Source organism: Lasioglossum baleicum, chromosome 7 (assembly GCF_051020765.1).
Source record: "Lasioglossum baleicum chromosome 7, iyLasBale1, whole genome shotgun sequence".
In the NCBI taxonomy this organism is placed as follows: domain Eukaryota; kingdom Metazoa; phylum Arthropoda; class Insecta; order Hymenoptera; family Halictidae; genus Lasioglossum; species Lasioglossum baleicum.
This window is the reverse complement of record NC_134935.1, coordinates 16,566,336-16,583,188: the sequence shown is the minus strand read 5'-3', so window position 1 is coordinate 16,583,188 and position 16,853 is coordinate 16,566,336. Positions and strand designations below refer to the sequence as shown.

At 37.5% G+C, this 16,853-nt stretch overlaps 5 protein-coding genes across 11 annotated transcripts; 3 read left to right on the top strand and 2 right to left on the bottom strand.

The window, feature by feature from the left end:
• The first annotated feature begins 769 nt into the window (after window positions 1-769).
• Neurochondrin (neurochondrin) lies at window positions 770-5,441 on the top strand. The gene is made up of 2 exons (XM_076427076.1): window positions 770-5,116; window positions 5,365-5,441. The coding sequence occupies exon 1, from the start codon at window positions 2,057-2,059 to the stop codon at window positions 4,286-4,288; it is 2,232 nt and encodes a 743-aa protein (XP_076283191.1). The 5' UTR covers window positions 770-2,056; the 3' UTR covers window positions 4,289-5,116; window positions 5,365-5,441.
• Window positions 4,792-6,111, top strand: LOC143210804 (N-acylneuraminate-9-phosphatase). The gene is made up of 3 exons (XM_076427996.1): window positions 4,792-4,806; window positions 5,365-5,848; window positions 5,924-6,111. Exons 1-3 carry the CDS (start codon window positions 4,792-4,794, stop codon window positions 6,109-6,111), a joined length of 687 nt encoding a protein of 228 aa, XP_076284111.1.
• LOC143210332 (uncharacterized) lies at window positions 5,363-10,369 on the bottom strand. 6 transcript variants are annotated; one of them, XM_076427103.1, is made up of 7 exons: window positions 10,174-10,369; window positions 9,832-10,067; window positions 9,527-9,582; window positions 9,341-9,448; window positions 8,304-8,586; window positions 7,602-7,961; window positions 5,363-7,520 (listed from the first exon to the last, which is right to left on the bottom strand). In XM_076427103.1, exons 1-7 carry the CDS (start codon window positions 10,214-10,216, stop codon window positions 7,356-7,358), a joined length of 1,251 nt encoding a protein of 416 aa, XP_076283218.1. In that variant the 5' UTR covers window positions 10,217-10,369; the 3' UTR covers window positions 5,363-7,355. The 6 variants fall into 6 exon arrangements, with proteins under 6 accessions (XP_076283218.1, XP_076283216.1, XP_076283222.1 ...); XM_076427101.1 differs by having other exon boundaries at window positions 9,341-9,582; XM_076427107.1 differs by lacking the exon at window positions 9,527-9,582 and having other exon boundaries at window positions 9,341-9,483.
• A 782-nt stretch (window positions 10,370-11,151) lies between these two features.
• LOC143210343 (solute carrier family 66 member 2) lies at window positions 11,152-12,521 on the top strand. Of its 2 annotated transcripts, none has more exons than XM_076427120.1 (4): window positions 11,152-11,345; window positions 11,450-11,586; window positions 11,726-11,909; window positions 11,991-12,521. In XM_076427120.1, exons 1-4 carry the CDS (start codon window positions 11,152-11,154, stop codon window positions 12,181-12,183), a joined length of 708 nt encoding a protein of 235 aa, XP_076283235.1. In that variant the 3' UTR covers window positions 12,184-12,521. The 2 variants fall into 2 exon arrangements, with proteins under 2 accessions (XP_076283235.1, XP_076283234.1); XM_076427119.1 differs by having other exon boundaries at window positions 11,693-11,909.
• Window positions 12,522-13,091: 570 nt separating this feature from the next.
• Sgf11 (SAGA associated factor 11kDa) lies at window positions 13,092-14,278 on the bottom strand. Its single transcript, XM_076427113.1, has 2 exons — window positions 14,062-14,278; window positions 13,092-13,981 (listed from the first exon to the last, which is right to left on the bottom strand). Exons 1-2 carry the CDS (start codon window positions 14,276-14,278, stop codon window positions 13,209-13,211), a joined length of 990 nt encoding a protein of 329 aa, XP_076283228.1. The 3' UTR covers window positions 13,092-13,208.
• Window positions 14,279-16,853: the final 2,575 nt, after the last annotated feature.

The window sequence follows — 16,853 nt, the reverse complement described above, 5'->3', positions numbered from 1 at the left end:
TCGATTGTGCCTGATTGTGCCCAACATTCTTCGTACGATGGATGGCCGCTAGAGGCGCTGCGCGGAAAAACAGTAACGTATCTACTATTGGGTAGATGAAATGGGGTTCCTTGAGCACCCCGCAGAATTTAAAAAAATTTATATGATTTGATTCTGAAAAATGAATGTATAACAAGTGTATTTGTGTATATTTTGTAACTCGTAAGACACGTCCTGGAGTCTTTTTGTCCGGTAAGATTATTTCGATACATTCCCGCCAATATAACTGCCTCAGGGCTCTGGCCGCTCTGCTACCCAATAGTATAGTTGTTGACACCATGTATACTGATGTATACAGGGTGTCTCAAACTACCCGTTCATACCTAACAAAATATTGGGCGATGGTTCGATAATTTAGATTCTAATTATAAGTCAGAAAATCGTTTTAGATTTCTTATAAAACCACTGTCTCTTTCCCATTTTAATACGAGTGGACGAATGGTTTGAGACACCTTGTATAATTGTCCAGTCTCTCCACGAGTGTCAGATTACTCGTATAATTCATTTTGTGTTCATCTTTCGAGTAACTTTTGCGGAAAGTAGTTTTTAAATATTTTTTGACAGACTCTATTGGTAAGAGTAGAGTTTTCGCGTGGTTGACTCTAAAAAATTAGATCGCGTGTTTATCGACGATCAATGATTTACATTTCCATCAAAGATGTCTCTTCGTTCGATGATCAGAGAAGGAAATCAAGGAAGGGAAAAAGGTCAGGAACGAAGGGTATTAGGTCGAGACAAGACGGATATATACAGTCCGTTGCGACGGCCGACTATCGAAATAATTCTCATATATCCCTTCCTAAAGTATTCTCGGAAGGGGAGTTGTTCGATGAACATCATCACATGTTTTTATGCGCGATTCTCCGTCGAAGCATCATCGAATTAACAACAGCATATTCACCTTACCGATGACAATGGCGACTTTCCATAAGAAGCACCTTTGCTCGTCAAATCGATCTATAAGCGCTGTGTTTTTCGATTTGGACAACACGCTCATCAAGACTAGGAATGGCGACAATCAAACGTGCCGAAAGGTATGTTTAACACATTATAAATAATGTCGTGTATAACTTACAAAAGAGAACGATCAGTATGTAAAATTTGTATGTATTGACCAGGACACCGAGAAATATGTGCGTCTATTTATATAACGATCATTCATTCGCTTCGTCTATATTTTGCATTATTGTTTTCTTCAACGTATATGTACATTTCGAAGAATCTTTCTGACGATTATGTTCGCACCTACTCTCTTTTCACTTCCGTTCGGATATGAACATCGCACGAAAATAGAAGCCTCTGTGTAACACGAGCCGACTCCCTGATATAGAGCTTTCTCTCGGACGGTTATTTTCGACCTACTGGTACTGTCCAGACGCTCGACATAACGTAGAAAAAGCGTGCGTGCACGTTACTGAAGGTTTTCACGATCCTGAGATACCAGTTCGAGCGTACTGTGTGCATCGAAACTCACTCGGGAAACTCGTGTGCAGTGCGCCTCTTAACGAAAAAGGTTATGCTCTTGTATCCTATCGGAGCGTAAAATAGTTTCCGACAGAATTTGACAAATTCGACTCGACGTAAAGGATTCTTTTTAATTGAAAAAAGAACACACGCATAATACTATAATTAACTGCGCTGGCATATCATTTCGTGCTATAAGAGATTGAAAAGCGTCATTAACCTTACACTGGCAATAATCCATTGGCTGGTAATGTAGCCACGTTTGTGGAATAACGCTCGTGGTGGTAGAGCTTTATTTTTATCCTGCTAAGTGAGTGTGTCAAAGGGCAAGGCTAGTCCCAAGGGGTTTGTTCTGGGAGTACTGCCAGTTGGCTTTTGGCTGTGCCATGTGAAAGATGCAATCTTCAGTGAAACCTTGTTGAAACTATTCAATAAATCATTATCTGTCTAGTCGATAGCTAGTCAAGGCTTTGTCGGAGGAATTATTGCTCTAGAGGATAACAGAGAATAGAAAGTATTTAATCGTATCGATCGTAACAAGTAAATTGCCAAAATGAGTATTCCAGAAAGTGTGAAGAAGTGTGTGGCCATATTAAAAACTGTCGAGAATGATTCGGAAAAGTTTGCAGCACTTTTCATGGTTACAAAATTGGTGGATGGTAAAGATTGTACAGCTGCAGTTAAAAAGATGTTATTCGAAGCCATTGGATCCAAGTTTCTGAAAGCATTATTGTCCACTCAAACGGTTCCTGTGGACTGCCCTCCGCAAGTATACAAGTCGGTAGCATTGTCCATACTTTCTGCATTCTGTGGGGAACCAGAACTAGCATCTCATCCAGATATGATTGTCCATGTGCCTGCATTGTTGGAAATTGTTTCTCAAGTGGACGAAGACGCAGCCGACGACATGTTGATTATTGTCAGCGAAGCTTACACGTGTTTACAAAACATCGCGCAGTATCCTCCAGGACAGAAAACTCTGCTCGAACACAAAGCGATATCGAAGATGTGTGATATTTACGCGGAAAACAGTTTTCAAACGGATCAGGCCCTGAACATCCTGGTTATGCTGGTTGGAAGATTTGGCCCTGAAGCTTGGGACGCAACAGACAATGCACCCTTTCATACGATTATAAATAAAATTGCACTGGACTTTGAAACAGATCACACTCAAAGGAAATTTGAATTGTGCACGATTTTACAAGCTTTGTTGATGTCTTGTAGGAAAGATATGATCGTTGAGACTTCCAAAGAGGAATCTTGGCCAGCCAGCATCCACAAGGCTTTGTCGGACATTCTTGGATCAAAAGTTGGTAAAGGTCAAGCATTGAAGCTCGCTTCAACGATGATGGATCTCCTGGGTCCCGAATGGACATTATCAGACAAAGAGAAGCCAAAAATCTTTTTCTTACTCTTGATTCAGTTAGCATCTATCGAAGTTAGAATACTCCTGGAAGGCAAGCAACGTAAAACTATCATGGAGAATGTCGATTTAATTACATCCTGCTTTGTTATTCTCGAAATTTCTCTTAATTACATCACTACCGATCAGCTGGATTTGGAAGAGAAAGAAAAACAGTCGTTGTACACAGCGCTGAAAGGAGCGTTCTCTGCGATTATAGGTTTCCTGACCATTGCCTCAAAAAAGAAAGACGTTACAGACATGAAAGAACGAGTATTTATCTGCGCTGTGATAAGAGTGTTGGCTGCCTGGCTGGCCCAAGAAACCAAAGCCATGCGTCCACAGGTTTACGCGATTTTGCCTTATGTTTTAACAGTCGCTAACGATACGTTTTACGCTTATCGAAACAGGAAGCTTGCGGAGAAAGCTAAAACTAACGCTAAAGCCAAAAACGATGAAGGAGTAACGTTGGAAGAATCAGCTCCGCAAGATCCATTGAGTGAGATAGATTTATTGCGACTATTACTACCAGGTCTGTGTTACTTGACTGTTGAAGAGGATGCTAGGGAAATTCTACTCCGTCATAAACAAGAGGAAATTTTATTCGAATGTTTGTCTTATCACTGGACTATCGTCCATTATAAGAAACCACCAGTGCCGAAAGCAGAGAGATTAAAGGCACTGAAGGAAGCAGAAAAAGGAGAAGATTTAGAGCTTTACGCGTCAGAAGCGATGAAAGATTCAAGAGCAGCCATGATTTCTACCTGCAACGTTTTAATGAACATCACCGTATTAGAACCGAAACTAGTAGAAGAGTCGCCGACGTTCGTTTCTTTGTTGAAGTTCATGTTTAATAATCTCCCGGAGCTCAAGCAAATTCCAGAGAATTTAGTTCTGCATGGTCATTTAGCGGTTCTGGGGTTGCTCCTGTTGAAGCAACAGGCGAAACGCATTAAGCAAAATGATTTCTCCATATGTCGGTATATTCAAGCAACTATAAGATTTCTCTGGGATGCTTATATAATTGACGAGAGCAACGATCCTACCGAACTTGTTGTTTCTATAACGTACAAAGAACGATGGATGGAAATAATGGAACTGTGGTTCCTCGGAATGCAAACGATGGCTGGAGTTCTGAAAGTAGTTCCTTGGCTCTCACAGTTCGCTCTAGAGTCAGGTTGGGCTGAGGAAATTATCGAGACCCTTAAGAAAGTCAAAATAGGAAGCCTCCAGCCAAATGTGAAATCTGCTTTCGAAGATCTTTTATGCCATTTAGTCAAAGCAGATCAAAACGTTGCTTCTGTTCTGAAGAAATGTGGAGCTTTGACAGTTTGCAGAAATCATCGTATGATGGAGCTTGGAAAACATCTTTTCGGAGATTAAAATTACCGCGAAGACGGAAGTACGATTTGTGTTTTACGATCAAAGAAATGAATTTGAATAACACGAGCTTTACACTTTGTTTAATATCCTTTAGAATGCAGGTTTATTTATAGGTCGGTTTCTCAATGATTCTGTTTCGTCAAATTCTATACGCTACTCTCTCTCTTTCTCTCTCTCTCTCTCTGCCTACAATTTTGTGAAACCGTACGCAGTCGTAACTCAAATGTAAATTTAGTTAGCAATCATATCTAGAAATAGTTTTCTGGCAAGCAACGGAGTTAATGAATACCTATATGAATCGAATATGGCTTTGAACATTGAGATATATTGAAAACACTTTTCGATTCACGACACACATTTTTATATTTCTTGTAAGAGTATAAAACGATAGGCTACTAAAATTTTTTACGAACTAGATATGTATTTACCATTGATGTAGTTTCAAAACGTGTATACATATATATGTATATATATATACGAAAAAGAAAGAAATATGCTTATGTATGATCAGTGATTGTGTAAAATAACAAATGATCTTTTTATTAAATAGATTTGTTTTATAAAATGTTTTCTCTCTCTCTTTTAAGTTATTATCCCTCCAGCATTTGTCGTAATGAAATAATTACAGTGAATGAAATGATTAGAGCGTGCCAAAATAATTGTTAATGTTAGATCAATCTTATGGCGTAGCAGATGCAGCGATAAGTTTAATTGCAAGTTTGTTGTTGGCACAACTGATTTTGTTGTGATTACAGCAACGACCGCGGGTGCCACTTCGAGTGTCCACTAATCGGCTCGAGTATTTCAATGAATCAATGCATTTTCTAGGTAATCATCCAAAACTGAATTAAGTGACCTAATCTCCTAGCTGATCATTTGTATCCTCTTCTTTCCCCAGACCTTTAGTTAAGTGATTCGAGTCAACTCCACATTCAATACTTTTCTTACTTATATATACTTATGCTCATACTTAGTATGTACTTTGTATTTTGTTTATCATTTTCTTGTAATATCGCTCGAAATATCTTCCGAGCTGGACAGACATCTAACAAGAACTATTCTAAATTTATCTACAGCTGGCTGAGGAACTAACAGAAGAGTATGGCATACCTGAAGATGTATCTGTCAAGATTACAACGTTATATTTGAAACTGTTTAGAAAGTGTCCTGACAATATGGTTTATACATTGGACACTTGGCGCATAAGCTTATGGAGTAAAGCACTCGGCGAGAAGTACTCGTACTTAGCAAGCAGAGTTTACGAAAGATGGTTGTATCTTCGATATTATTATTTAGCGCTATCCTCAGATACAATTTTAATGCTGAGACAGCTGAGGATAAAGTACAGACTAGGACTGATCACGAACGGTCCTTCGAACGCACAATGGGAAAAGATACATAAATTATCATTGGAACAATATTTCCATGTTATCTTGGTGTCCGGAGATTTACCGTACGAAAAACCGGAGAGACCAATATTTACGAAAGCTTGCCGACTTTTAAATGTTAAGCCAGAGAAATGCGTCATGGTCGGTGATAAATTAGAAACTGATATTCTAGGTATTTATTGCTTGAAATGTTTCTTATCCAATTTTATCATCGAACGTCGTTAAAGAATTGATTATTTTCACTTAGGTGGGAAAAAGGCGGGCTTCGGATTTACAATCTGGATTCCAATCTCGGATAAACCACGATTGTTAGAAGAAGATCCGCAACCAGATTTTACCATAACTCATATAACAGATCTCTTGAACATTTTAAACAGAGGTCCTGATGTGCCGGAACTTCAGGACTCTTCCTCGAACGCGTCAGACGGCAGCTGATGAGGAAACGAAAATATCTATTTTTTGATTTTTTTTTTTTTAGAATATTATAGTTACGTTATAGCCTGCTGGTCGGAGAAAGAGATTTGAGCTACACGGATATTCATAGTAGTTATCTACTCGCTTTTGCAATCGGAGAGTTAGGTGCTCAATGGTCAGCTATCGTGACCATCGATGTGTATCTCCTCTCTCAAGGAACAGACTTTAGGACTGTAGTTTTTCTTTCGAAATTCTAAATTCTATTTTTGAATCCACTTCATGGATTTGTTTCGCGGAAATCCCGAAAACGATTCTTTGCTATTAGTAACTGTTTAATACAGTCAACTCTATAACAATATTAATAATTTATTACGCACGTTATGAAGAACAATACAGACACTTTTTTTATAAAGTGACTGTTTTGTTGCTACACAGAACAAAGTAAAAGTATGGACTGCAAAGTAGCAAACGATTAGTGATATTACATACGAACGAAGAGACAATGTCTATTTTTACACGATATCTTTTTTTTTTAGTTATATGTTACTGCTGAGAAAATTAATAGCAGCTTTTATTATTATTTTGAGGGGCGGGCGGGGGGGGGGTGTCATTTACGCGAGAGTATAACTGCAATTTTATAGGAACGAGCAATATTTTGTTTTGCCTTTCGTTCAATACTCGATTCGCTTTTGTAAACACATTTTTGTTTTTTTCACGTAAGCATATATAATTTGTTGTAAGTGAAGAGTACAATTTAAGTACAAAGTGCTTTAGCCCATTTCGAACGATACAAATACTAATAAGAGACGGATGTACTATCAATGAAGAACATCCACTTTAGTTTTATAACTTATTTGTACTTTTTTGTGTAATATACAACGCATACACAAACATAAACAGCATCTACCTATGCAATGTCCGAGGTAACTGTACTATAAAAATCTGTAAACGTATGTTCATAATTGTAATATATACGTTTAATATATATGTATAGTATATATACATTGTTGAAATGAACCGCGTATATATTGTAATTATAATGTGTACCTACGATCTGTATTTTTCTTCGAAATAGTTTGTCTCTGTTGATACTGTCGTGTACAAACATGATGAAGAACTGATGTAAAAACGATAGCAGAACTTATTTCTATCAAAAAGGAACTATAACAAATAAAATCAATATTTTTCTTGCACACGAGCGCAACTTTTATCTTTCCGCTCACGTTCTGCCTTGGAAGCTCGAATTTTCTCTATAATTTTGTACTTTAAACTTGCAGATCTTTGTCTGCCTGTGTTATAAGATCCTGCGTTGTTGAGCCTTTTTCTTGTTCGTTTGCTTTATTCGAATCAGAGGCTTCCTCGAACGTTGGATCAAGTCGATCGTTCACACTCTCTGCATCGCTGTCATTCGATCGTGCCGTTGTGTTCACCTGAACAATAAAGTTTGCTAATAACGAATGATTACGCTGACTACGTAAGCTATTCAGTCATAAAAAATTCATCGACGGTACCAAGTCTGCAAATCCGTGAGTAAATTCTTTGCTTTTAGAAAACAGCCTTCTATAGATTTTCTGAGCATCGTCCGGATTGATATCGGATTCTATCAGCGATGTAAGTACATCTCTTTCGGTTAACATCATTTCAGGATTCGCATCGACTAATACTACTGATTTATTGCTGGCTGTTGATTGGCGTCGGTTGGAGTTCTCGTCCGAGCAATACGACATTAATTTCTCCAGAACTTTATTCTCGTCTAGAACTTTCGGCGGTGTCGGCGGTCGAGGTTGTTCAACAACGATATCTTCGTCACCCAGTTCGTCCACGATGTCCAACGCGTTTTTCAATTGATAAATTTCGAACATCATTCTATTCTGTACAGGATTGGACGGCACGTTACTTTCCACGAATAATCATAGACACATTACATTTAAATCAAAGTTTGTACAATACAATGACTTTCGTCAAATCCGATTTTTTAATCACAATCGTATTAACCCCTTGAACTATAATTTATTTTACAGTTACAGTGATTGTGGAAATTCTTCATAATTTCTTAGAAAAGGTAGAAAGTTTATATATTTATATATTTATCCAGTGCTTATATAACAAAATAGAATTTTATCAGACTCATCACGAGTCTGACTCGATAGTGCAAGGGGTTAAATATTGTCTAACTCTGATTTGAATAATAAAAATTGAGGTGCAAGTCTGACCACGTTCAGATGTTCTTTGTTTTTTTCTATATGCCTCTGGAATACCTCTCGCAACTGATCATCAGTATACAAATGATCGTGCAGTATTTCGCGCGTAATTTCATATACAAAATTCACATATTTCGCTTCTTCCCATTTTCCGGAATGTTGCGGGTTTCCGGTCGGATTATTATCGGTTACGCGGGCTGCTTTGCAATCCTCGTCACATCTTACCGAAACATGATTATTTTTTGTTGTTCGAATATCGGAAATACTTTCATAATATATCGAATCCTCCGTGTATCTATATACATATAATCGAGCGAAATTAGTACAGAATATACATATGTATACAGTAGCGGACAAAAGTTTAAGACCGCTCTATAAAGAAGACGATAACTTTTTTAATATTGTACTATACGATTTGAACTTTTTTGGGAAGCTAGAGCAATTAGTTTACTAAAGGGTGTGAAAAGAAATTTTTTCAAAAATTGCAATTGATCGAAATTGTTGAAAAAATATTAAAAGTTGAATTTTTAACTTTTTTATGTGGGCTGATATTGAAAATTTAAAAAATACGTTTTGTAGATCTGTATCAATTAAACATATTCTGAAAATTTCGTCAAATTCGGTCGACGTTGCAATGAGCTACAAACGTTTAAAGATTTATTGCCGAAAATCTTGAAAATCTGCAATTTTTACCATCTTTAAATGTTTGTAGCTCATTGCAACGTCGAGCGAATTTGACGAAATTTTCAGAATATGTTTAATTGACACAGCTCTACAAAACGTATCTTTTAAATTTTCAATATAGGCCCTCATAAAAAAGTTAAAAATTCAACTTTTAGTATTTTTTCAACAATTCCGATCAATTGCAATTTTTGAAAAAATTTCTTTTCACATCCCTTAGTAAACTAATTGCTCTAGCTTCCCAAAAAAGTTCAAATCGTATAGTACAATATTAAAAAAGTTATCGTCTTCTTTATAGAGCGGTCTTAAACTTTTGTCCGCTACTGTATATGTATATATTGAGAACAAAATATACGCTTGCCATTCACCTGCATCTTATATCCTCATCTTTTGAAATTGTCCGCGTACATCGTTCGCCCATGTCGTGATTGCCTTTTTGAATCGTCTGGTATTTATTCGGTTTGAATCCTGGCGATCTTGAACAAATTACATGATCGTGCAGTAGACTCGACTGTGGACAAATCGAATCATGATCATAGCAATCGGGAGAATACCTTTGGTCCTCGTCGTGGCACGAGTATCTTGAATCGTAATGCAGTTGCACAACATCCTGTTCATTAATCGAAACACACACTCATTAGAGAATTCGAAAACGTAAAGAAACCTGAAAAGGCTTTTCTTTTTTTCAAAGAAATCTTGTTTCAAGACTACATCTTTGTCTTCTTCAATAACAACGAAAATTTACGGGTAGACTTGAGTTGACATCATACTTATTTAAAAATTGCCGGGAATGGTACAATACGAACATTTCCGCGTATCGAATGCAACTTAATGACTGTTATATGTATGATTAATTTACCGCTGGATGATGTAAAGTGTCGTACGCTAATCGATCGATCAGATCATCCGTGATCTTTCTCTTCGTAAAATGCGGCTTACATTCGATTTGCTTGTAGAATTGCTTTCTTCTAGTCACACAGTTTTTGTTTCTCGAGTCGATGACACATTTTGCCAGTAGAACGCGCCGTAAGTGCGAGCTCATCGAGTTGTACGTTGTCAGTTGCTCGAAATAGTTCTGCCCATTATGATTGTACGCTAAAGATTCGAAATTATATACGTAAATAGACTGTATTATAAATTTTCAGGTTACCCTGTGCGTGTCTTATGCATTCCATCTTCTACATCCTTATTACATTCGTACCACTACTTTTCAGACTGGTTTCGCTTCTATTCCATTTCGTCATTTCGGGTAGTTCGTTCACTGTTTTGTTGCTTTATTTCATATTAAATCGACGCAAAGTCGAGAACAATACTGCAGGCACTGTGAATTTTGACTACCGACATGTGAATCAGTTCGTTTTTACTTCTATCTGACAACCATAATACACAGTGAATATATGTGCACCTGCTGGAAATTGTTTTACTTTCAGTTGCTAAGTAACTCGACTCAGTTCTAACTGCATTTCTTATTCAACGTGTTGGGTGAAAAAATAGTATCGTTGCAAAAACGTCTTTTTGTGACAACTAATATATATTTACATATTATAAATTTCATTTCATCGATATGTATACACGAATAAAACGATTGTTCGAATAAAGTTTTGGTTATTGATTTTTCTTGCCACCTTCGGTTAATAAACAACGATTAAATAATAATTTATCTTTGTATTGGTTACGAAATTTCAATTTCTTTCATTCAGTTTAAGCGCTCAATATTATTATAAATATGTATCGGGGTGTTTTTTTTCCTCTTAGTTTACGGTCGGCCATTAAATATTGATGTATGTTTATTTAGATAAGGTTTCGAAATTGCGTTTGGTTATACGTTTATATGCACATATTTATGTATGTATATATATATATCTTATTTGGGTTTCGAAGGTATACATATAATATATCTGTTTACTGCCGCAGTATGTTAATTGTTGTGCATTGTTAACAAGAATGAAGGTTGAATCAAGAGATGACGTTAGAATAGTGAATCACTTTTTTGTTTTGTAAGTAACACTTCGAGATGGGGTTTGTCAGAGTTCGAATAATTGAGACGGGCTTGTTTAATCTAACCGATCCGCTGCTGATATGACAGTAAAAATTATTGGTGGTATAACCTAAGTCATCACACATGTGATAAGTTGTAGATAGTGAAATGTTATGTAGGTAAAAGAAACATTCCACTAAAATGAATAATGTTTATGGGGAGTTGACCATTAAAGACCTAGCCAACTGGCTTGCTTCTGGAGCAATTATATTCGGTGGTATTATACCATACATACCACAGTATAGAGAAATTAAAAGAACAGAAGATGCAGAAGGGTTTTCCCTTTATGTATGTCTTACACTACTGATAGCCAACACTCTACGAATTTTTTTTTGGTTTGTATTTTTCTGTCTCAACTTGACAAACAAATAACCATAACACTATACAGCAACAATGATATTCTGAAACAAATGATAACAGTTCATATATTTTTTCGCAGGTTCGGAAAACACTATGAAGTCCCCCTTTTATTGCAAAGTGTATTTATGATCATTACTATGTTCATTATGATTAAACTGTGTGTCAGTGTACAAAATAGAAATCAGATAATAAAAACCAGAGAACACGTATTCGCTGGTAAGTTTCGAACTATAAGAATAATAAAAAAAACTCTAATCTTAATATTGCTTTATTTATCATTATTGTAGTATTTACGAATTATTTTAAACTTCAATTTAAATAGATTTAGATGCAAATTTTTTTTGGAAATGGACAGATTTTCAATCGTATTTGGATTTTATGCTGCTATTCGCTGCGGTGGTAGGAGTTGTGACATATCTGTTAGTAGACGTACCGATATTCGTTGAATTTATGGGATTGCTCGCAGTATTAACAGAAGCTATGCTGGGAGTACCCCAGTTTCTCCGTAATTTTGTAAATAAGTCAACTAGTGGCATGAGGTAAGGTGCAGTAAATCTGTTCGCGAGACAGGACAATGGAACGAATCGTTACGCGTGTAATTAATTTTATTTTGATTTCAGTATAATCATGGTTACTATGTGGACACTAGGCGATGCATTTAAAACTTGTTATTTCTTTCTAAAAGAAGCTCCCATTCAATTTGAAGTGTGCGGTATTCTTCAAGTTATCATCGATATCGCAATTTTAGCACAAGTATACATTTATCAAAATAGTTCTACTGTACATACAAGAGTTCCAGTAAGAGCCGATTGATCATCGTACTTCATATCATTAGCAAGATTACAAAATACTTCATTGTACAGTTTGTCTATCAACGAAACAATTTTATCGAAGCTATTCGACAATATTTATATTATCTTTTACATATGAAATGCACAAACCATGGAGGTAATTGAATAATTATATATATCGATCATAATCATTCTCTCATTTTACTTGGACAAAAGATATCAAACATATTCGTTTGGTTGCACAGAATTTTGTGCTGTTTGATTTTCTGATACATGTGTATACTTTTATACACATAAACTCTGTTTATATTACATATAGAACATCAACTGAGTAATAAAGAACGTTTTATTGTTTTATAATCGAACGTGTTAACTTTTATTTTAGAACACAAATAATTACTTACTTCTACATTCAATTATTAACTCTGATTTATATGTTGATAATCAAGATAACAATAGTAGCAAACACAAGTAACAAATTCTAGTCAGAGAATAATGGCGACATCTTTGAGGAAACTTTTCAAGCTGTTACCTACTATTATACTGAGTCGGTGCTACAGTACAGAAACAAACATTTTCAAACTTCGCGCCATAAAAGGTATAAGCAACACAGAAACAAATATTTAATGAAAAAGGTGCGTAGAAACACGAGATAGATAATTGCGCAGAAATGAACCAAATTTAAAATATGCATTCGTAAGAATTTTCGAACGCACGAGGGCTTAAATTGAAGATGGGTGATGGCATGGCACTTCGTGATAGGAGTATTGTAGTTTAAAAAGAAACTCTAAACTTGAAAAAATGATTTCATTGCAATTTTCACGGTTGTTCTGTATTTTGCTCTATACATACTCTTCAAAACTGTGAATCCTGTTTATTGTACATCAATGAAAAATGAATTTGGAAAGGTATTACCAGTTTGGCTACATCTTGGGTTGAACAATGTATTCTGGAAGCTTTGTACAAGCATAGGAACATTATTATTAGATAACTTCTTCCATTAGTCAGCTTACATGGTTAAAAAATAAATAAAATACACTATTCATTTTAGTCGCCTTGTGAAATGGGTGATCCACGGTCACGTTTCGATCCCTTTCCTTTGCCTTTGGTCTTTGTTTCTCGTTTCCTACTGATCGAAGACGTGGACGTAGTAGACGTAGAGTCTGCAGGACTCGAATGGCTAGAGCCTTCACGATCCCAACGCGCCAGAGCTTCTCTTAGATTTTGCCCGTCGTTTTCCTCGTAGGTATCTACGTCCACGTGAAGATTATCCTGACCGGTTTGAGCGTTACTGCCAGATTCTAAGTTCGCTCTCATTTCTTTCCGCTGATCCTCTGTGTGTTGCGGGCAACGCATAGACCTTGTGCACAACTTCTTAGTGTGCTCCGATATCACTCCGCAGATTTGAGTCAACAGAATCCTTTTGTCTTCCAGGGACATGTTCTCGTAATTCGACGGAGAATTCTCGTTGCTACTGTGAACATGCTCGTTCATGTTCTCCCCGTTTCTTTGATTATTCTTCTGCTGCTTCGTCCGTTTCATACCGTTGCGGTCTTTCCTACGCTTACGTTTGTCATTGTTTAAACTCCAGTCAACGTCGTCGTCGTCGTCGCTTATCACGCCACCGAAATTACTGAGATCCTTCGAATTGTTCGCTATACGTCTCGACGCGATTCGCGAACTGTTCCGTCCCATGCCCATGCATTTTTCCAAATGAGTCGCGAAGCGACAAGCCGCGACTCCCCTGTCGCAATTCGGGCAGTTGCATTCTTGGGACTTCTTAACAGGGTGCTGTCCAAACACGTCCAGCCCCGGGGAATCTACAATAAACGAACATAACCTGAGCAACGGGTACCCTGGCGAGCAACCCCTTCGAGAAATACCTGTTCGATTCACTCACCTACAATGGCATAAGATTCGTCGTCGGGTATGCCCTCCTCGACATCGGAACTGCCAGTTTTCGTGGTACGATGCACGTCGAAAACAAACCCCATCAGAACCTCGTCAAGGAGATCGTCGTAAATTTCTTTCGTGGCCGGCTCCACATTCTCGTTTTTGCTCATGAAATCCAAGAACCGTTTGTTCAATTCTTGAATCCGTTCCTCGGTTACGGACATTGTCGTGTCTCGAGCAATCCGAGGACGAGAACCCTTTCTGTTTACTCTCCCGGAATGACAGCTGTGATTCGTAACATGTGCGCTCCCCGTTTTTCCGAACGTGTCACGCTCATCGAACGTCGAACGCTTCTCATGAAATGCGACGTTTCTCCGTCGGCCGTCGACGATCTAATCCTGCATGTTTTCGATAACGAAACTTTTGTCGTCGCGAGAACGGCTCGAGCAAACTTCTTACAGGGCTACAGGGAAAAGCAGTCGTGTACAGTCGTGTACCACAACTTTTGCACGCTGTCGACGATGACAGTCCGAAGCGTGCGAACTCAAGTTGCGCCTACATTACCGACCGATGGTCAGGTCTACTCCATGCAATTTTGGAAGACTTGAAAAATGAGCGCGACGCGATTCCTTTTTAATAATTTGCCCTCACAGCCGAAATACGAACATTATTAATTACGCACATAACCGAATACCGTAACGGTATAGCCGAATAAGATTGATTTTTGGTTGGATCATTCGATAGGGCTACCAAAGAAAACCCTCTGTGACAATTTCAAGTCGCTACCCCTACCGCAAGGCTAATTATAGGGTGAATACAGTTTTAATGAATTATGCTTTATTTCTTCCGTTCCGCTCGACAAAAAATTACGAAAAAATTCATGAACATTCAACTTAATAGCACACGCGACTGTGAATTATTTCAGAATTTTTGGTTGCAAAGTCGATTTTTAAAAAAATCTTGAAGCATATATATAAAATTCAGAGTATTCAGAGTACAACGTTTATATTATTATGTTAGTCGTGTCTCGTCGTGATTATTAATGTGTATGTTTTAAACAAGGTTTAAAGAAATTGGGAATCTCCCTTAATTTTGTTCGGACGGATGATTTGCACATTAACGTTTGGCTGCATTTCGATGCGTTATCTTCGCGCGGTTGTGATATGCAAACTAATATATTAGAAGACGAATGTATGTGTTTCTAATAGCCTATCGTTCCTTATTACAGCTCCGAACGACGTGAATAGATTCCGGTCCGCTTCCATAAGATTTATAGCCTTCGACTTGGCAGGCTACAAAAATATCTGTTCGAGATATTGCCGCTGTTCTTCCGAACGAATTAAAACTTGTCGCGGGTGCCTGTAACGATAATTTAAAAAATGCGTTTTATAGATTTCGGAAATCGGTCAACATTGCAATGAGCTACATACGTTTAAAGAGGAGAGCTTAAGGGTGAAAGTCGCAGATTTTCAACGCATTTTTTAAATTATCGTTACAGGCCCAGATAAAAAAGTTGACAAAACATCATTTTTTAAAATTTTGTATAATTCCTACCAATTGCAATCGTAATAAATTTTTGTTTATTTATTCCCTAGCGAATTAGCCGGTCTAACATCTTAAAAAAATTCAAGTCCTTTGGACCAATTTCTAAAAAGTTATGCGATTTTTAAGAGTGTCCACTTAATATTGCTGCTGACTGTATACCTTTGATGTCGAGTCACTGTTGACAAAGGAGTGCAAACGGTTAAGGAGACGAATTTTCTATCATGGACTCGCGGACAAGCTCTCCTTTGGCAAGTGATCAGTTACGAACGACACTTAAATCCCAATAGGGCAGGGATAAATGAGCAGTCTCGGGTTATCCCACCCGGAAATCAAGGGGTTCATTAATGTTTTTGCAACAAAGAAATAGCAGAATCGGTTCCAACCGAAGAATTTAGCCTAAATCGCTGGAGATCTGCCAGCCTGACATCCGCTGCGGAACGAATGTCAGTAGGGACAATCCGGTCTATTGTTACCATTTTAAACAAACAATCCTAACGTTGGCGGTGTCGTTTCCACGTTTAACGAAAACAGCTCAAAGTTGCGTTATGTCTCTATACAACGTATAGCTACGGTATTAAGACATACGTTTATAATTATAATACTTTGTAGCGCGATTTAGGGATGTACCGGTGCATGGAGTCGCCGCGAAGGTCACGGCGCGCATTCGTTGCGAAAATAAAAGCCAATCGCAGCCCGCGATCATGTTCTTTCAAGCACGTTCGTACTCGATGACTTCTTCCAGCACCTTGACATGGTTCGCCGCCATTGAAACGATGGTGTATCGTTTGACGAAAATAAAAAGGAGCGACATGCATCGGGGTGTCGAGACGAGGCTACGAAATCGTGAAGCTGTACAGCAAACACGGTGAAACCGTAAACGGATGATTGTTTCTCTTATAAATAACCGCTTTAACTACTAACCACGAATGTTAGTCACTTCTATTTCATCTGGAATGTCGTCAAGGATCTGCGCCGGTGGACAAAAGTATAAGACGCGCCTCGTGTATTTGTACATTTCGTATATTTCCAAGAAAACCATTGCGCACTTTATACATACAACTATTACACGCTACTTTGCAAAAGAAAGAAGCATCCGGTATAATTATAAGATATAATGACAAACAATATCTATACGGAGAAATTGTATTGTACAATGATTGATTTATTGCATTTGAAGTATTAGATAATCCGCGATAACACATATATTCTCAGAACTATTCAATTAAACAGCGGAATCCTTTTTCAAAACTTACT